This window comes from Homalodisca vitripennis, chromosome 5 (genome assembly GCF_021130785.1).
Source record: "Homalodisca vitripennis isolate AUS2020 chromosome 5, UT_GWSS_2.1, whole genome shotgun sequence".
NCBI classification, from domain to species: domain Eukaryota; kingdom Metazoa; phylum Arthropoda; class Insecta; order Hemiptera; family Cicadellidae; genus Homalodisca; species Homalodisca vitripennis.
The window spans coordinates 93,092,467-93,114,863 of NC_060211.1; the positions used below are offsets into that span (position 1 = coordinate 93,092,467).

Below are 22,397 nucleotides of genomic sequence, written 5' to 3' on the forward strand. Positions count from 1 at the left end.
CTCCCATCGTTAGTTGTGTGCTTTATATAAACACACAAAGTACCGTAAGTTATTATTGCTAAAATCACTTGTAAAGGTCAAGTAGCAAACATGCTCTATGTTCTGTTCTATATAATCATCTTTAAATTTGTAATAGAGATTTGTAATAATATTCTTTGTTTTAATACATGAAGGTCGCTACATTAATCTTGATTATTTAAGATCTACATGTCAAGAAAACTTAAATAATATTCAGTATATTTCTTAATGTGTTCCTGAATAAATAATGAGTACACTAATAACCTCACCTCTGCAGAGGTAGAGACTCGGGTGGTGGACTTGTGGAGAGCATCAACCTGTTCGCTAACCTTCTCTAGCAGCTCAATCTTCTCCGAGTCTGTGCAGAGCGGACTGAGCAGCTGGCAACAAAGAGTTATCAGTTGTAGAGACGCTGTGCTCTCCCCAGCTCAGTGCTGAATTGGGATTTTCACAGTTGGTAGGCTCAAGCCAATGACAGGATAAAAATTTAATAAACATGTTCTGGACCTTGGGAAAGGATACGTTAGGTATGCCTGAGGAAATAAGTGCTGTGAGACAATATTTTATTGTTTTAAGATTTTTGATTATTATATCCTACTATAATTTAAATCTGTATATTTACTAAGACACTCATTTTCTAGTACAATAAAAGAACGTTATATGGTGTAGTGGTATAGCTTGTTTATAATATATATATATATATATATATATATATATATATATATATATATATATATATGCTCATTACATATTTTATTTTTGTGTTAAAAGTATGTTAGGTACCAAATTTAACAATGTCAAGTGACACATATGAACAAGTAGTCATCCTACAAATGAATTTGAAAAACTATGTATAAAAAGAAGTAATTAAAAACATTAATTTAAATATTGGTACAGAGTAATGTGGTATGAAAGTCCTTTATAGGTTATCACATAAAATTGAAACACTATATCTAGTACTCAGTGTTTTAGTCAGTGAAATTTTAAACCGAGTCCAATGAATTCAAAATTACTAATATTATTAAGAATGTTTAAATAAAATCAAATTAATTTTGGAATTGAATGTACTTATTAAAGTGTTAATCTCTTAAGCAGATTAACACTGACATGGTGACACAATCCTAATTGATCGAGTTAGTTTTTATGGCAGGTTGTGTTACAATGAACTTACACAGGATTGCTACATCTTAGGGTCAGTTGGGTATAAAAACATTTTTTATTAATTGTTAATTTTTTCCAGAAAGTTTATTAGACATAAAGTGATCTGTTTTCGTACTTTTTACATCTATAGAGTGCCTATTAAAAGAATTTGTAATGTTAGTAACGTATTGTTTACTTTTTCCTGGTTTATAACCGAAGATATATCTTTTGGCTCTTTATTGAACAACCTGTCTATTTTGTGATGGACAACCTCCCACGTAGCCTTGAATATGCCTTGGTATCTCTCACGCCTGAGATATGCCTGTAATTGTGGTAAAATGTAACCTTCTTATTAACACATTCATTGCTGGTCTATACTGAGTGACAATGAACATAGTAATCAGCCTCTGTGCCGCAAGGTTTCTGCCGCTGTCAACAGTATTTTCTATTCTTGGCTAGATGTTACAAAACATGGCCAACACTCATGGTGTAGAGCTGTAATCCAGCTATTTAGAGGTCAGGTGTTTGGAATATTCTGAATGGATGAGATTTGATACAGTATTTTCTATTCTTGGCTAGATGTTACAAAACATGGCCAATACTCATGGTGTAGAGCTGTAATCCAGCTATTTAGAGGTCAGATGCTTGGAATATTCTGAATGGATGAGATTTGATACAGTATTTTCTATTCTTGGCTAGATGTTACAAAACATGGCCAACACTCATGGTGTAGAGCTGTAATCCAGCTATTTAGAGGTCAGGTGTTTGGAATATTCTGAATGGATGAGATTTGATACAGTATTTTCTATTCTTGGCTAGATGTTACAAAACAGGGCCAACACTCATGGTGTAGAGTTGTAATCCAGCTATTTAGAGGTCAGATGCTTGGAATATTCTGAGGGGATGAGACTTGATACAGTATTTTCTATTATTGGCTAGATGTTACAAAACATGGCCAACACCCATGGTGTAGAGCTGTAATCCAGCTATTTAGAGGTCAGATGCTTGGAATATTCTGAGGAGATGAGACTTGATACAGTATTTTCTATTCTTGGCTAGATGTTACAAAACATGGCCAACACTCATGGTGTAGAGCTGTAATCCAGCTATTTAGAGGTCAGATGCTTGAAATATTCTGAGGGGATGAGACTTGATACAGTATTTTCTATTCTTGGCTAGATGTTACAAAACATGGCCAACACTCATGGTGTAGAGCTGTAATCCAGCTATTTAGAGGTCAGGTGTTTGGAATATTCTGAATGGATGAGATTTGATACAGTATTTTCTATTCTTGGCTAGATGTTACAAAACAGGGCCAACACTCATGGTGTAGAGTTGTAATCCAGCTATTTAGAGGTCAGATGCTTGGAATATTCTGAGGGGATGAGACTTGATACAGTATTTTCTATTCTTGGCTAGATGTTACAAAACATGGCCAACACCCATTATGTAGAGTTGTAATCCAGCTATTTAGAGGTCAGGTGTTTGGAATATTCTGAATGGATGAGATTTGATACAGTATTTTCTATTCTTGGCTAGATGTTACAAAACATGGCCAACACTCATGGTGTAGAGCTGTAATCCAGCTATTTAGAGGTCAGATGCTTGGAATATTTTGAGGGGATGAGACTTGATACAGTATTTTCTATTCTTGGACTAGATGTTACAAAACATGGCCAACACTCATGGTGTAGAGCTGTAATCCAGCTATTTAGAGGTCAGGTGTTTGGAATATTTTGAAGGGATGAGACTTGATACAGTATTTTCTATTCTTGGCTAGATGTTACATAAAACATGGCCAACACTCATGGTGTGGAGCTGTAATCCAGCTATTTAGAGGTCAGATGCTTGGAATATTTTGAGGGGATGAGACTTGATACAGTATTTTCTATTCTTGGCTAGATGTTACATAAAACATGGCCAACACCCATTATGTAGAGTTGTAATACAGCTATTTAGAGTTCAGATGTTTGGAATATTCTGAGGGTAAGAGTTAGTCTACCTTAGTAGTAAAAATTGGGGAATCCACACCAATTCTACACACCATTCGTCTCGTGTTAATTATATACATTGTTCCATTATAAAAATTTTATAACACCACTGACACTGGAACAAAATAAAAATAAAACTTTCTAACTTTTCCTCAAGCCAGCTAATAGTAACTCGAGATCATAAAGCATTTATGAATGATCAAATTCTGTAATTTTTTAATGATTGCCAAATCGTTTGCTTAAAAAAGAGGTAATTGGTTGCTTGTGAAGTAAATTACAAACAAGATATTACAGCAATGGCAGTAACTCTTCCATTTATTATTGTTATAAATTTAACTGATAAATACATAAAAATAATAGTTATCAGTGGTTTGATACTACCATAAAATGTTTATGATAACTAACCAATGGAGGAAACCACAGTGATAAATGAAAGCCTAGAATTCCCTGTTATAAGATGTATAAATTAACATATGTGGTTGTAACAAAATAAGAAACAGGAAGGGCAATATGAAGACTATGGCAACAAGACGGAATACATGACTCCTAAGATTAATAACTTATAAAATTGAATTGCAAACTATGGGAATACTCCTGTCTGTTGCATGGGACAGACCCAATTTACAGTGTTTGCACAGAAAATGAATGTTACCAGAATCCATAGTGATAGCAAAATATACCACATTTCAAGTTTATAGCTGAGTTTATTAATTTTTGAGATATCATCCTAATTTATAGTCTTATTAACTTATTAAAGCACACCACAACCCATGGAGGGACATAGACCAATATTAAACTCATTATTTATGTAAAATAAAATTTAAGTTGATATTTATAAATTGTTTTATATGCGTGTGTGTGCACACGTGCATGCATGTGTGCATACGTGTGTACTTGTGTGCTTGTGCTTGTGCACATATGTGTGTGTATACACAGTATAATTAAATATACATTCAGCATACAGTTGAGAATGCCACAACATAAGCAGAATAATTAAACATATAGTGTTGCACACTTTAATGTGGTTTATACTGGAACTCATAAATATTTATTGGCGTTAATATATTAAATATCCAGAAGAATGTTTTCACCCTTTCTTTTTCAATGTATAAATATTATTCTTCATATTTTAAAATAACCACAGACTATTTGTGGCTTGAAGATAAATGTTTTAATTTACAAACTTAAACCATTATTAAGAATATGATGTGTTAGTTGATGTTAGGTTATAAGAAAAAAAGTTATTTTGCTTCACATTTCCATGCTCTTCATTAAATAATACAAACAAAACACGATGTTTATCAACTTGAAGTAAGTAATTTAGGACAAAATATTTAGGTAGAAGCTTCAGACCCTTTAAAGATTTGCTCTCGGGTTATAGAGCCCCTTTAGTGGAGGTTATGATCAGATCAGATATGAACAGTACCTGGACAGCAGCCTTCAGCTTGTTAAGTTCTCCGGCCATATTGGACTCTGCCTGGTCTCGCAGACGCCGCTGCAGCTCCAGACGCTGGTCCAGTGTCAGCTTGTCTGTTTTGAACGCTAACATCAGTGATGTAAACTTATTCTGCAACAGAACATGGCATATGAACTATGGTAAAGAACTGGAACTGTGAGAAGTTTAATTGAAAAGAGCACTAGAATACAGTGAGATTTAGCCTAATATATAAAGAAAATACCTAATCAAGGAAGAATCTATTTGTTTCATAATATGTTTTACATCATGTTCAAGGACGTAGGCAACAAGGGGGTTCAAGGGGTCTGGACAACCCCCAAATTACTGACATGTTCTGCTTAAAGATGACATGTTCAACAAAGAAACAGATCAAGAACTTTTAAGAAACAAAATGGGGCCTTACTCTCTGTCCACTACAGGAAAATATCAGTTGTTGTCTGGACCCCCAAAATTTTTTCCTGTCTACATTCTTGATTATGTTCTAGAGATATAGAAATCTAAGTATTTTAAAATAAATTTCTGTATGGTTTTAGAAAAGTCAGAGGTCGACTGACCTTTAAATATAGTCTTAACACAACACAGTGGGTGTGGTCCAGCTCTCTGATTACTTCATTTGGATACAGGGCCACCATTTCTAGAGGATTCTTAGAGCAATGAGAATGTCTTGGGGCACCATGATCACTTAATGGCAAAATACATTTAGAGATTAATTTTTCATCTCATTAATTTACAATATACTTCCAGTAAAGTATTTGTCCTCATTATAATGTTCACATCTGTAATATAATACTGCCACGAGTATTATAATCTGTCATCATATTTCTAGCAAAGGCTTACGAGTACATGTAAAAAAGGATACTTTATTGTTTTGATGGCGTTCCTAAATGGAACTTTGATGAAAGATTATAAATTACACTATTAAATATCTTTATTAAAGATCTCCATCATAAGTTGACGGAGAGTGTTGATTTTGAAGGGCCATTGCCGTATAATAAGTTTAATATTGATTAATATTTTTAATATTGTATTACCAGCAACATAAATGGAAAAAATGAGTAAAAAAAAAAAAAAACAGGAGAAGAAAGGAATACAATTTGTAAATTTGAAGCATATTTCTTATATTCTAAAATAATTTTATAATTTGTGATCCAAATTACTTATTCTTCAGTGAATCGCCAAAAATTTGGATTCCTACATATTCTGATTAAATATATTGGTAAATATTCTTACCAATTGTTTCTAGACAAAATGAACAATACTTTTTAAAATGTTAAAAACAATTGTTAAGATATTCTACTTGGTTTCTGAAATGATAGTATTTCCTTTTGCCCTTTTAGAGGGTGGATCAATTTATCTGGTGGGATGACTCACTCTATGAATGATTATTTTGCAATCTTTTTCTTAAAGAATAATAGAACTAAGTTTGGTTGGTTAGCGAGGATAATTTTTATTACAATATGGTGTTGGACTAAACCCTGTGACTTCTGATGTAATCTATTTTTTGTACTAAGTACACTTTAGATTATTATAAAAAACTTATAAGTTATGAAAGGAGAAATGTTTAGCCCTCCCCCGTTGATAAGGATGGAACTTGGGCTGCTCTATCTTTATGCATAAACATAAAATAGCTTTTCATGTAGCTTACATTACATCATATGATATCATGTCATGTATATGCTTACATTTTTAAATACCATCGTAACTGATATAGGTAGTTAGTTATAAATTTTGATTGTGTTCCACATATGATTCCTGTGAAATTTCTTAGGCCGGCCACACATGTAACGGTATACATGACAGGTAAACCTGTACAGGTCACCTGAGGAGGCAAACCGGAGCGTGTGTGCCATCGCTCGCTGCAGGCGAAAGTGCACAGGCGAAGCGACCTGCGCAGGTCACCTGACAGGAACGGAGATTTGGTATCTTGTACCTGCGCAGCTTCGTCAGTTATACCCTAGACCTGAGCGTGTGTGTGAGTACGTCCGGTCGCCTGCGCAGTAGTTTTGTTTAGTTCAGGCTTCTTCCTGTGAAGAGAGTGTCTTTTTGTGTTTGTGTTTTGTAGTTAGCGGACTATCTTGTTCAGTAACATTGCATGGTTTTGGGATCTTAAGTTCATCACTCTGTAACTTTTCATAAAACTTAGTATTTTGAAGAACACCACCGTCAGAAACACGCCCATTGGTCCCCAAAATCCACTAAAAGGAACCGATATTTAGCATCCACTATTGCAAAAAGTACCATACTGTGTCCTGCCTTTATAGTTGTAATAATATGATCCGGAATCCGCTGAGGAACTATGTCTATATATATTTGCCGTCCATGGCACGGAGGCAGTGGGGAAAATTCCATTTCTCTTCAAACTGTTTCAGCAATCACTTTCCATTTCTCAGTGGTGTTAGGGAACTGGAACAAAATTAAAATTCATAACAACTGTTCTCAACGTGAGTAAACGATGTTTAAATTATGGGTTTCAAAATCAAGGATAAACCATTAAATCGACAATTTCCAAACCAATGTAAAAAAGAGTATTTTGTTGTGTAAAAATTGGATGGGTACACCTAGTACATAAATATTTTTTTTCAGGAGGACGTTGGTGAAGCAGCTACAACACCGAGCAGAGAAACATCAATCAATAGCGAGGTCCCTTCGCATGTGGTCCCAAGACCCAACTCAGATACACGTGCGGTAAGCCTACCTCCTTATTCCCGACCTAATTTTGGCCAAAAAAAAGAAAGTTGAAGACTTGACAACTGGTGTCTTAGTCTCAGTCAGAGACCACTTTCAGAAACCATCACGCCAAGACGACAGATATGATAAAATGGGCAAATCCATTGCAATGCGAGTTAGGGCATTAGAGAAACGCCAGGCTTTGATCATAGAAAAAAGAATCAACGACCTCCTTTTAGAGGCTGAAATGAGTACGTTTTGACGTACCTAATACTGGCTCGTACAACTACGAATCTTTGACCAACACCCCTGGGTCAAGTAGTAGCACAACGAGTCCTGTAGCAGCAGCTGTATCTTATGGCCAATATCCACAACAAACTTCAACAGCTGAATTTGTTAGCAATGACGTTATTCCACCTCATCAATCAATGCAGATTACTTTGCTAATTATGACAAAAATCAATAGTCCTGTTTTGTTTCTTTATTTATATTCAATGTCACTAATAAACATTTTTGTTTTACCAAACAATTCTTTTTTTATGTTCTATCCCACTATCAAATATCATGTCTCTGTACTCAGTTAAACATTCCCTTGAAAAACTGTAACGTTGCTATGAAATAAAGTAGAAATGTTTAATAACATGTGTATATTTCAATTTTAACCTACCTTGACATTTAGAACATCAATAGAATATTCTGTGCAATATGGCTTGACGTACCTGTAAATTAGACGTTTTTCAGCACTTTAATAGATGGCTTCACACGTCTCTGGAATTATTTTGCCTAGAGCTTGTGGTGATATCAACGTAGAATACTTGAGACACTCGTACGATCGGCCCCGTTGCAAGGAACCTCAAAGTCGCAGTTAATCTCTCATGGGAGAAATCGATTTCCTCATAACCGTGTCTTTCTTTTCAATTAATGGAGTCCACGAGTAACAACAGCTGTTCATAGGCGTCTTCATCCATCCGCAAATAATTACGGAAGTCTGAAGGCTCACCACCCAAGTCATTCAATAATCTTGTATGAGTGTATTCATTTCTTTTAGTAAGCCACTTTTTACTCCACATTTTAAGTTTAAACTTCTTCCTTCTTCTTACTGTTTAAAACCACACACAATCCGACTAAAGCTATCATATCATCTTCATCTTGTTGGCTCGCCATCTCTCAACTGAGCTAAACGTACGGTATACCGTTACGTGTGTGGACTCTAGTTTGCACAGGTATATATGACAGGTAAACCTGCGCAGGTTTACCTGTCATGTATACCGTTACGTGTGTGGCCGGCCTTAGTCAATATTTAAAATTCATTCACAAATATGCTGAATTAGGTCAACATAAATGTATTAAAATTCAAACCAGACAAATAAGCAGTGCAGAGCTACAGTCAATGCCATTTACAATAACAGGATTGAACTTGAATATGGACATAACACAGCACCAGTGCAGTGTTGTTATCAGCTCAAGCTGATAATTACACTAGCAAGGCACTGACCTTCACTTCTATTTGTTTTCACTTTGTTTCTAATTGCTCACACAAAAACAAGTTGTTTGGATATATACTGCATTTTAGAATCTTCTGGTTTCTTTGACAATTAATCATAGTTATTAAATCACCACTTCTCAGAATACCATTGTTTATCACAACAGCATTTTATTACCCAATGTCTGTTAAAACTCAGAACATAATAAATTTCATAAACATGGAATAATTCCATGTGTTTGTGATGATTAAAAGGAATATTGGAATAATCAGAATAACACTATATAAATAAATTAAACATCTCTTACCTCTATGTCTTTTTCTGAACTTTGGTTTTCCCTGAAAAAGAGTAAAATAAAAGTTAAAACTAATATATTTTTGGAATTATTCTGGCATAAAAGTTTAATAGGTACAGTTATTTAAACTATTTATTTAGAACAGCTATAAAGCGGTATATTTGTACAAATTTATACAAATAGCAATGAATAGTGAATACTACTTTACATATTGTAGGGATGTGATTTTGGGATCAACTCTGTTAATTATTATTTTACCTTATTTTTCAGTACTACTAGATTGTATATTATTGTAGTGAATAATTTTATTTGAGTACCTTGTGCCATTGCATTGTAGCATATATAATTCATACTAATCTATCAAATCTTAATAAAGACATTAAGAATTCTTAAAGTTTGATAATATCTAAAAACAATAGCTTTAGGATGACTCTAGTAGTAAATCATAATAAAAAGGAATACACATGTTTTTTAATCTATTGAAGGTTGTCTTGAATAACTTATTTATTAATCAGTCAATTAATTTAAAATTCAGTGATACAATTTTATAAACATGTGTGTCAAATTATAAATAGTCAAATTATATGACAAGCATTGTTCCAGTGTTTGTTAAAACAAAATTAATGATCCCGTTCAATTTCTGTTCATGTTATTCTGGTGACATCGGTATTTTCAGTCAATTCCTGCTTGTCAGTTATTGATTTCTGTAGTAGCCATTTCTTGAGTCTTTTCTTCAGTGCTCTATCAAATTTCTCAGAGTTGGCTGAATAAGTTTTGCAGTGCCCTGCTAGCTCATGAGAGTATATTTTTTGTGAGGATTGTGCAATGTGTAGAAAATATCTTTACACATGATGGGTAATACAGGAAAAGATCTCTTCCTCTAGGTACATTTATTTGTAAATGTACAGTATGACCTCCTGCATGTACAGAGTCACTGCAGTAATTATACCTAGTGGTATAAATGTTTGTAAATAAGTTGTGATTAAAGATCTGTATACATTTTAATTGCCTTATTTTAAAGGATAATAATTTGGTCGATATACTTAGCTGACCTTCCTCCCTGTACTATTAGGCTGTACCTGATAGTAAAGTACCAAGGTGAAATAATTTGTTTTACCATTTCTCATACCTCCTTGATCTTTTGCACAACGCAAATTCCTAAGATGATCTTCTAGAAAATGATGTTTATGGGATATTTCTAGGCAAGCTTGTAGTATCACCACAAGGAATTTTGTTTGCTTTTCAACCAGTATGACTGGAGTGTTTCTTCTTTGCATCTATTTAAGTGTAGCTGGGACATCTTTTTCAGGGTTTTCTAGGACATGTGTTTTACAGCCCTGTACAGCTCGATTGAGAGCAGTTGTGTCTTTATTGAGACATTTTGTGATGTTTTTGATTAGTATTGTTATAACGTCTGATTACATTACACATGTGTTGGGTCCTTAATATAATAAAGAAAATCATTTGTTAGCAGTATTAATAAAACAGGTCAAAGCCGATCCCTGAGATATGTTATAGGTGATGGTGTGTGTTTGAGGTGCAAGTTGTAAATTTGTACAGTTCTACAATCCTCACCAGCCCTTGTAGATAACTCATTAATCATAAACTAGTCTTCGAACAGGTGTCACATTACTAGGGCTTCAATATTTATACAAATGAATTCACACATCTGACAATTAAAAGCTTTGCTGTAGATTGTAACACAAATACATTAAACTTTAAATATACATACATTAATTATCATTAAAAATGTTTTTCTAAATGTCTATTTTTATTTTTATTCCATGTTATTCAAACATTGTAGCATTACTTTAGAAACTCAAATAACTAATAAATACATATTTCTACAAGTTTCCATCAGTTATGTGCATAATTAAGAATTTTTGGTTTTTTTCTAATGTTAACAATTAACATGGAAATATACTCTGAACAAAATTAATTAACATATAAACTGATAAAAATTGTACTAATATTAGTCTACATTATTTTCTGTGGTTTAAAATTTCATTAGAGCAAATACAATCCTTAAAATATTGGTAATAGTAGAATCTAACTCCAAAAGTTATCAAATCACTAGATATTTCTAAAATTTAGGAACATTAATTTATAAACTGTTTTAAACTAACTCTTTCTGCTGCTTGACTTCCTCCATTAGAGCACCCAGCTGTCGCAGCACAGTGTCTGAGAGAGAGGGGAAGGAGTGGGAAGCAGTGAGCATGGGTCCCGTGGGGGCTACAGCACCAGACCCCACGGAGGTGAGTAATCCTGAGCCCCCGTCTGAATTAGTTCGCCGCATCTTCGGCCCATCCTAAAACATATATAATCCATCTGTAGATTACCTATATTTTTAAGCATCACAATATATTTAGTTATGCAATCATATATGACAATTAATTACATCAATATAATTAGAATTGGAGGCATAAAGAGTGGTTCCAATGATACCTTATATTGATAGACAAATATATAAATATGTGGTTTGCTTTCATGGTCTGGTAACTTTATGTGTGGAGTACCACATTGATCAATCCTCAAATAAATTATTCTTTTACTCTACTAGTTGAAGTCAGGAGTACATAGTAATTACTTATAACACAAATAACACAAATTTTGTTTTACAGCAAAAAGTTCTTTCATTTTAGGAGTTATTACAGTGATTGTTGAAGCTGGCTGATAAATAAACCCTACTCCACAGGTTAGAGTATGCCATATAATGGAACAACGACCATTATTCTTAGAATTTGCCATGAACCTTTAAATTCATATACTAACTAAAACCTGATTTCAACCCGAGTGCCAGGAGGTTTTAAAGATTTCTTTTTTGCATGATATTCTGTCTATCTGTCCTAGAAATGAAATGAGCTATAGAATTTAAATTTTGCATGCACCCTCAGCGAAGCATATTAAGCAACACATGGTGTGGTGCACTCCTGCCTCGTAGGTGTCTATACCGGATTACATCCTTCACACTATCTGGTCAAAACACCACTGTAAAGCAGAATAGAAATTGGAAGATATACATATTGACTGTCTGAACGTAAGCAATAGCAGAAAAGAGAACGTTAAAATAGCTTCTCGTATCTTACAACAACAAAGGAATTTCCCTTCCACCATCACGGATTACTCTATACAGTACAACGACAATTGACAACACAGAAAATATAAAATACAGACGTCTCACTAGAACACTGGCCAAGTAATTAACATTGGTGAGATACAGTGGAATCACTAGCGAATGCTCTTGACAAGTAATTAGTACTAGTGAGACGTTCTAGTTTGGATTGTCTTTGATTGACATATACATCAGTCCAAAAAGTAGCTGTGAAGGTAATTTCATATTTGACTGCACATGATAATATGCTCTATAATTACGCTGCAATTGCAGACAAAGAAATAGATAGAAGCACTAATTAAAAGGCAGAAAACCAGACTCGAAATATTAGACTTTCTAAAATATATACTTGAAAAAGAATCAAGGAATGATGTTTACAATGCAACAAGTGCAAATACAACTTATAGAAACTATAATATAATAATATTAAAATTATATTATTATTTTAATACTATTTTGTTTTAGGGAGAGGCGGGAAAAATGTAATTATGCACGCAGGTGGCCAGCCTGTAGTGTGGGACTCCCCTAAACTAAATTTTAATACTATTACAGGTACATTTAAATACAGTACTACAATTGTTTATAACACAAACCTAATGTACCCCTTAAAAATAATGAAATAACAAATTACTACACTGAAAAAGAATTATTATTTTATTAAATGTTAAGAAACAAAGTGAATACAGGAAAAATAAAGAATACGTTTCATACCTAAAGGTAGACCTCAAGAAATTACTGATTTCATTAACACAGTCAACAACAAATCAAAAGTATAAACAGTGAAAACACAGAAACAATTAAAAAAGAATTAAATGAGTGTCTTGTCTATGTAGCAGAAAACGACTTTGTATACACAGCCCACAAAAACTATCACATCCAAAACTCTGAGAAAGAATCAATATATTATTACTGTCAACCAAGTCATATGATGTCAACATATTCTTCTAGACTTAAGCTGAAATTATCGCTTTCTCTTCAAGTATTTTGAAACTATATGAAAGTGAATTATTAAATCAATAACATATATTACAATAAACAAACCTTTAGCACTAGAGATATTTCCATTTTTAGTCAATATAGCCAAAGTTTATACTAAATTAAAACAGAAAGACTTAACTAAAACTAAGGACTTCAGGACAATTTAATTACTTCCTATTGCCTTAAAAAATTGTCCTTGTCAGACTTTCAGATCAAAACGCAAAAAACATATATCACTTGAAGAACAAGATGGATTCATCTCAGACAAACTAACCGATTTTAAGCATAACTGAAGATTATCTAATACCAGTCATTGAAGATGGGAATGACTGCAAACACTGTAGGGTTGAAATTACAACTAGAATATTGATGGAGTTACGGAGCCTTCAAGATCAAACCCATTATTAGTGAAATCAGTTGTTTTGCAAGACTCATTGTTTTATACATTATATTCACTAGAGGCTTTCCATATTTCCTAGGCAAGACACGGTTGTGTACACACGATACTATTCTACAAACAAACAGCCATGAAAGCTAGAAATACAATCCTTTGAATTTACAATGGCACGAAAATACTAAAAAATCAACTTTGTGCTAAAAGAAAGTAATTAAATTAATTAAAAATAAACAATTTCCTTAAAAATAGACTAAAAACAGTAAAATAATTTATCCTACATTGAAGAAGAATCATAATTCTATTTATATTGTACTAAATACGTGATATATTAATTTAATAAATATGAAAATACTTGTACAGATCAAACAGAACATGGGCGTATGAAGTGGACAATTAATGCATGAATAATCACCAACCATGCATCTCACGTGTTTTGTATTGAATTTTAAAAGATCCATTAGTATTGTATTGTCATTCAGTTCTGTGGTATGATTAAAATTTCAAATATCTAGTTTCTATTGTGTTTATTCTTGTTGGGAGACATGTGTCTTTAATTTGAAAAAATGATTAAATATATTTCCTCTATGTACTCCGTTTCGCCACTTCAAAATGTATTATTTACCTAGTACAACCTTTCTAAAACTAATATGTACAAAATAATATGTTTATTCTTAAAACGTGAATAATTTGCCATTTAGGAAAACCACATGATTATTTTTATTATAGGTTAATTAGGTATTGGAACTTGAATATATAAGGTATAAGCTACACGTTACAAGTTTAGTTCACGTATTCAGGCTAGGACAAAGAACCAAATGATGTGTTATACAGCTTACTCCATATTTTGTATTTATTACTGGGTACCGGATATTATTTGACAAATTTAAACATTAACCCATGTATTTTCATGAATATACTAAGGTGAGCTAAAGCATTTCAAAATTAATAGGATTTCATTTAATTAAATTCAAAAATTCCTTTATATTTAAGGAGGTTTTTCACTGAAATAAATTAATTTTGTACTAATGCTCTTTAAATATTTAAGGATATGTTTTTGGTCAAGCCAGTGGAAACAAACAACAAATATGTCTCATAATAGGTCATAATTTAAAATCTTCGTTGTTCAGCAACTTTGCAGAGGTACCCAGCAGGGATCACTTCTGGCTGGTTTATACCTACCAGTTGAACCCACTACTGGGCACAGCAAAAACCGATGTGCCACTTCAATCTGCGCAACCTTATGGATGTCCAGTAGCGGCACATCACTAACCGCAAATGTTGGGATTCTGGGATTCATGGGCAATTCGATAGGTCTAGCCTACTGTGGAGGATGACTGTTGGAGTTGGTGGGGTTTGTTCCCTTACCTCAGAGGCTCTTGTTAACCTCAACAAGGGTGTGCCACCCCCTGCTACTTTGACTGGAGAGGCTGGTTCACAGCTGGCCTCCCTTCTTCCAGGATGACTTTGAGATGTAGTGCCCTAATTCTTCCTCATGGATCTCGATAGGAGGCGGCCTCTACTCCCTAACCTTACCCATCTTGAATATCCTATCACTCCGGAAGCAGCGCAAAGGTCCTTACAGGACTAAGTGCAATTTATAAGCTTCTTGTCCTAAGAGAACAAAAAAAAAAAAAACTTTGCAGAGGTGTTTTTAATTTTTATATTCCTAGAAAACAACTGTTAGATAGGTTTATTAAAAAAATGTAAAATGAAGTTTTTTAATATTTACGTAATTTTGTGAGAATCAAATAAAACAATGGAAAAACATTCATGGAACTGGCCGACAGAAGTGACACTTCTTATATCGGGCTGATAATATATTTGAAAAAGTACATTTGCTAATTTATTAAATGATTATTTTTTATACTGTAAAATAACGCTCAATTATTTAACATTTTTTCTTTAATTTTATACAGATTTTTCAAAATACTTTTTACATTCCATATATAACAATGATCACTGACTTCTAAGTATTAAAGTAATAAATATTTATACATTTTCATTATTATCGTTTATATTAGTTTCTATAATTTGGTCAGTATAATTTTCACTTCAATTTTGTATTTAAAAAATAATTACTTAATTTTCACTGCCATTATGTTCTAAAAACGAAATTATGGGTTTATGATAACTAAAATACGAAATAACAAGGAACGACAGTAACTCAATAGCACGCCTGGATAGCCACTGAACGAAGAAACGCAGATATTAAAATAGCCGCAAAAGTCCCGCCCCTAGCGGCTACAGAACATGCGTGACATGACTTTCCGTGACGCGAAACGAATTCGATCTAAAATGTAGGTACCGTAACTAAATGGATAAGATACTGCTTGCTTAATTTAAGAGATATTAAACATCTGATGGCATATTAGTACTAACCTCGTTAAATTTAATTACACTAACAACCAATTTTGAGTGTGGCGGTAAGAGTAGGGAAGAAGCGTTTTAGAGGAAAAGAGAGAGAGAGAGGGTGACAGTAAGAAGAAGAAGATGGTAGAGGTGAGAATTAAGAGAGGAAAAGGGGAGGTCATTAAGGAGCAATCATAGCATCTCTGCAATTACTGTGCCTAAAAGAAATGCAACCTCATCTTAAATCATATCTGTTTTCTTCAGTCATTCCTTCATTGCCTCTTTCCAAAAAGAGTCTTAAATCACGTTCATCATAAAAACTAATTGTATACTGTTACACAATCATTTCCCCACATGCGTAGTTGCCGTTGTGCCCAATCTGCCAGTAATCATGAATCGGTTTTAAGTCAAGTTCACAACCAAGCGCAACTAAATAGAATGTGTAAATAAAACATTAAAAATAGAATATATAGTGGAAACCATGAAGAAGGTCTCAATGTTCTAGAATTAGAAAAATCTCCTCAAGAAATCTGAAAATCTGCGATTTTAATGTTGCGCTTACCTTCCATTAAATAATTTCGATTAAACAATGCTTTGCAGAATTTTATCTTTATGGTATATAAAAATGAAAAACAAAATAGTATATGTGATTCCTAAAAATATATATTAAATGCAAACATCGAATTGGAGACTCATCATTCCCACGATTCGTGCACTCCGGAAACTCCGATAGAGAAAGAAGAAAGACTAACAACTTTCCTTTTATAATTACATCAATATGATTTTGTTTGCTTCGTGATTCCAATGGGGGTAAGAGCTGTAATGTAGAGATATAAGTGCTATAATATAATTTTGAGTTTTTGGCTCAAGCATTGTACAGAATGGACATAAATTTGAATGAATATATAAGCTTAGAAAAACAAATTAAATTAAATTATTATTTAAATGTTATGGTATTTTAAGTATTTTTGATCACTCGAATTTAATTATTTGAACGGGTAACTTTTAGAAAACGCACGGGAAATTGGTTTTAGTAATAATTTCTGCGTTTATTTATGTTAGATTTCTCAACATTTATTCACAACTATAATTAAGCAGCACGAACAGTTTATATTGGAAGATATTAAGTTGGGAGGATTCGTAGTCACACGGTCTAAGATGTCCGACATTAGATCCTGGGGTCTGAGTAGAGATAGAGATAGATATTGTGTTTTATCGATACTAGTTACAGGTAAATGTATCGAATTTCTTCCTTATTTTATTAATAATGCTACAGTCAGAATAAGGCTAAATAAGAAAACAGCCATTCTTTTTTTTTACTAAAAGCAAAACAGAAATCAAATCATATTTCTCTAGAGCCCCTAAAAATGGCTAGACGTTTGACCAATAGATCTTACAATGGATAATAACTATGTGAGGCTCCTTGGACATGTCTAACACAACTCTGTAAATATGGCTGTGTACACAGCTGAAGCCTACCTAGATATCACTCACTTTATCAGTTGACATTGAATACTTCCGCTGTCTCTGCCCTTGACTTCGCAGAAACCCCCAAACACACTGTAAATCGTAAACCACTCAACCAACTTAAAAGATATATTCTAAAAATCTAAGTAATATTTTGCGTGTGTTCCCCGATTGTGTTAGCTAGATCTTCACTAGCTAAAGCGTGAATAAATAAATAATAACTTTTCGCCCATTTATTCGTTCCGAATCGAAAGTGACAGGTTTTATTGTCCCGGAAAATGTATTGTTTCCTACAAACGATTCGACTAGAATAAAGTGTTTCGGGAAAAATTCTTCTTTAAAATAGGGGACGTTTAACGATTTTATGTTAAATTACTTTTGACTGGATGATTATTTTCCGTAGAAAATAAGAGCAATTGGGCTGTATGATGTTATGGATCATATAATAATGTACAGGTTTCATTGAAGTCGAGCTTTAAGGATTTCACAAATAATTATTCCGTCCATAAATTGGTGACATAGTTACCCAGGGAGTAGTTGAGAAGGGTACTGTTGTATATTGTCTTGAGCTGATGAGTGCTGTAACTCTATCTAATAATGTAAAGGACACTTAGTTACGTAACATTCAATTGAATAGCATAAGGTAATTTTAAACCCATAAATGTTTTTTAGACGAACTCAAAAAGATAACATAAAAAAATACTTGTAATACGGTACAGTATTATTTTGACTTCTAGTATAAACTACAGGGGGTTGCCTCATCCGTTCAAACACTCTCTATATATTAAGTAAGTTTTAGAATGATATACTACGAAAATTCTCAGTCAGAATTATGAAAAAAGTGGATCCTAAATGTTGTATTTTAATTAGCGCAGTAGTTTTATCCAAAATCAATGAAATACTGATAAAGCTTTGATAAAAAGTAACATTCCGGATACGTTTGGAGTTTCATATGACTCTTGTCACTACAATAAACGTTTGAGATCAGCTTTATAACAATACATCAAACTGTGCTCTTATTTTCAAGTATATACTTGATATCTATACTTGATGATACTTGATATACAGTGATATCACTGACACATATATTTTAAAATAACTCAAATTTCATTATTATAAGAGTATTATATTGTGTTTATTACAAAATTCGTCTCAAAAACTTATGTTTCTATCATAAGAGAAAGGTGACCATCTGAAAAAAAAAATAATTTCTAGGAGTAACAGATGACGAAACGTGAGATAAAAATGAATCGACTGTGACTTCCCTTAACAATTTTTAAGAGAGAAACAAGCACAGGCATGAGCATAGCCTAACTATAAAGGTTATGTTATTACTCCTTGTTACATCGAAAGTATCCTTGTACCAGTGATGATAACCTGCAATACGTGAATGATTGGCCCTCATTTCACTTAGCTCAGCACAGGGGAATATCTAGGTCAAGACCACCTGTACTCTACAGTCTGTTCTGCTCCCTCACCTTCGACTACTTAGTTCGAAATGGGGGAATATCTAGAACAAGTCCACCTGTACTTCACAATACAATATGCTCTCTCCCTTTTCATCACTTAGCTCGAAATACGGGAATATCTAAGAAAACTCTACATATACTTCACAATCTGATATATTCTCTCACCTCCGATCACTTAGCTCGAAATACGGGAATATGTAGGACAAGGCCACCTGTACTTCACATTCTGATATATTTGATTACCTTCTGTTACTTAGGTCCATACAGAGGAATCTCTAGGTCAAAACCGCCTGTATGTAGTTTGCTGAGATCTTTCATATTCTGTAACATATCTGCAACAGTTGTACACCCACACACTACTGACTGTCTTGCCACTTTTTTAAAATGCTTTGTTTCCCGATTAAGAAAATGTATATATCACAGATCAGAGAAGACTGCTTTTGTCAAAAGGGAACTAAGATGGGTTTTGTATGTTTTTAAATTTATAGGAAAAGTTAGGCAGTAACATTGTTTTTTATATCTAATACTTAATATCTGATCAAATTTAAACTTAAAAGTATATTAACAATTACACTACGCGTTATTTTATAAACTGAAACATATTGTTAATATTTTAGAACATTTATAGCTCATACATGAGTTCAAAAGCAAAGATCAGCGAACTTTCATGTAGCATAGTTCATGCAGAATGCCTCAAAGGAAGCCTTCGCTGTCCAATTTTACCATCTTATGTGTTAGGTCATTCTGTAAGGTAGATGAGCACTTACATAATCGCTAAAAAAACTAAAACGACGTTAAAATTATTTGTAATTTCTTATTGAATGTACTCACTATAAATGTAAACAAATTGAAAATAATAAACAATGTTTACACAGAACACTTTACTACATTAGACATACTCTTTTAATTAATATTTCACAACTTTAGAGATCAAGGTGAGATTTTTGTTACTGTAAAGACCAGAAGGGGAGTAGCCCGGAGGGAGTTTCGAAATAAGAAAAGGCATATATTAATCCCAGGGACCGTAAAAATGTCCATGTAAAATTTCAGTACATTCGGTTGAATGGTTTACAAGTGAAAATAAAACAAACAAACAAAGGCACTCTAGCATTTATAATATTATTAACAATAATTTGGTATAGTTAGTTTTTTTATTATTTTATTTTGTTAATGTGTACTGACGACAATCCCGACTCACCTTGCTCATTTGTTTTAACTCCTTCGGATTTTTAAAGTTTGTTATGGACGGCATGTTTAATATTAAAATATTATAAACATAAGAGACATAAAGATAAAATTTCAAAGTATTAATTCTATTCCACGATCTGCGAAAATAAAACCACAAATTTATGTTTATAAGTTAAAAAGACGAGTTTCCAACATTCTTCATTATGAGTGCTTTTTCATTTATGGGCGGCTTCATACAGTTTTGATAGTATGCCTTTACTAGATGGAGGAAACAGACCAGGTTTAGACAGTCTTCATTTTCACTCGTCTCTAATTGTGATGTATTCTGTCATAGTTTTTATAACTTATCTGATAGCACTGGTTTACAAATCCAAGTGAATTATACAGTAACCTCGAGTTAAGGAGCTTACTTATGAACCTACACAGGGAAGAGCAAAAACCGATAGATCACTTAAATCTGGGCAACTCTATGGATATCCAGGAGCGGCACATCACTAACCGCAAATGTCGATGTTCTGCGGTGTAAGGGCAATTCGATGGGTCAAGTCTACTGCGGGCGATGACTGTTGGAGTTGGTGGCCTACCTAAGTGTTAAAGGCAGTTGCTAGCGTAAACATAAGGGCGTGCCGCCCCCTGCCCGCTTTGACTAAGGTTTGTATTCATTGCTGGTACAGAGCTTGCCTCTCCTTCTTTTAAGGCTGAAATTATTGCCCAAAATTTTCCTTATGGGTATCCGCCAACCTTACCATCCAGAATATCCTTTCACTCCGGAAACAGCGCAAAGATCCTTTTAGGACTAAGTGCAATGTCAAAGATTCTTGTCCTAAAAACATAAACAAGGAGTACCTGCGTAACACAATTTACTGCCAAAATGAAATTCAAAAAGCAAAATTGACATAATCCTAGAATATTGAATATTAATGATAGAAACATTTTAGAAAGACGAAACCTTTCATGTAATTTTATGAGCAAAATCTTTTGCAGAAACGTAAATTACTTTTCATTAGGTACTTGAAACACTCTTTCATGAACGTTTGTTAAAAGTGAATTACAAACAAAGTGAAATCTTTTATTCCAGGTTTTAATATTAGTATCACTAATTCAATAATACTGTAAACGTAAAGGATTAATTTTTAAATTCGTTTCCGTAGATTGACATTTCAGTTGAAACTTTTACTCACACCCCAAAACTAGAAACAAAGGCAAAGGGAAGAGTTGGTGGAATTTAGAAGCTTATTGATCGACTCTCTTGTTAATGTGTAAAAGTGAAAGTAATCATCCATCCCCATTAGGCTGTCACAAGCTGATAGGCAATTGCGAGCAGCTGATTGTCAGTTAATAACTTGAAGTTCCCACAGCTCGAGTTATCGATCCTGAGACAAGTGTATGACGCGGCGCTCCTAAATAAAGGGTTGCAGAATTTATAGAAGACGTTATATCATCATCTAAAGTTTACATTGTATTGATTGTCTTAATCGATCATAATAAAGTATAAATAAAATCAAAATGTCTTTATGGTAAATAAAGAAACTTGAACTGAATTGCAGTTTATAAATCACCATATTTATACGTTGATCACTGTATTCCGTAGGAACAAAAGTTGAATCGTTAAATAGTATCTTTAATTACTATTATTCATCCTACTACTACCACTATTTCCTGTATCCTAGCCAACATCTCATTTATTAAGGGCCAACTTATAGAGAAGATATTTCTATATTCAAAACCGATAAGTTATAATGAAAAGTTGAATAAAAACATAACAAATGGAGTTAACGATGTTAATAAATTAACACCTCAAAAACCTTTTGCTAGTTTTTGTTTAAACTATTGTAATCCCCACATGTTATAAAGAGGCAATATAAAAAACTGTTCAAAGCATTGTTTTATTTTTTATGTACTGGGTTAGAATTATCTTGTATAAACGCCGAGGAATGACGGTATTCACAGACAAGAGAATGTCTACTAATCTCTTACCTCAGTTTTAGTAACTTTCTCTGCACCATTGCTCTGGTCTTCCGTTACCTTAAACACAAATTTTCATTGTTAGTTCATTTAGACAAACTAACGTAACAAAACACACATCTTATGAAGCATAAATAAATAACTTAATTTATACCCATTTACCCGCGGCTTCACCCCAAATTTTTATGCAACATTCCATGTATTTGTTTAAATTGCTCTTGCGATTTCAGTAACACAACCTATTTTAGACAATGTGGAGGATCTCCAAAAGTCGAAGTTCATAGCTTTCTTAGTGAAAGCATTTGTGTTGTAATACGATAGGGTCCTATGATATTAAAAAAATGGAATTAGTTATATATCGTGCATCAGGTACCCATTTTCAGTGTTAATGATTAAGAAGGTTAAAAAAATAGCGAGTTAC

General features: G+C 33.3%; 1 protein-coding gene and 1 pseudogene across 3 annotated transcripts in view; one reads left to right on the forward strand and one right to left on the reverse strand.

Moving 5' to 3' along the window:
* LOC124362527 (mucin-5AC-like) overlaps nucleotides 1–22,397 on the reverse strand; it is a 200,124-nt gene that overhangs the window by 13,487 nt on the left and 164,240 nt on the right. For all 3 annotated transcript variants that reach the window (XR_006922470.1, XM_046817111.1, XM_046817110.1), the window contains exons 11-15: nucleotides 21,989–22,036; nucleotides 11,178–11,359; nucleotides 9,064–9,094; nucleotides 4,576–4,716; nucleotides 288–398 (exon numbers count right to left, since the gene is read on the reverse strand). Coding sequence is in view for 2 of the 3 variants with exons in the window: in XM_046817111.1 (XP_046673067.1) it covers nucleotides 288–398; nucleotides 4,576–4,716; nucleotides 9,064–9,094; nucleotides 11,178–11,359; nucleotides 21,989–22,036 (513 nt within the window). In the remaining variant the exon portion in view is untranslated. The remainder of the gene's footprint in view (nucleotides 1–287; nucleotides 399–4,575; nucleotides 4,717–9,063; nucleotides 9,095–11,177; nucleotides 11,360–21,988; nucleotides 22,037–22,397) is intronic.
* Nucleotides 6,144–6,295, forward strand: LOC124363984 (annotated as a pseudogene).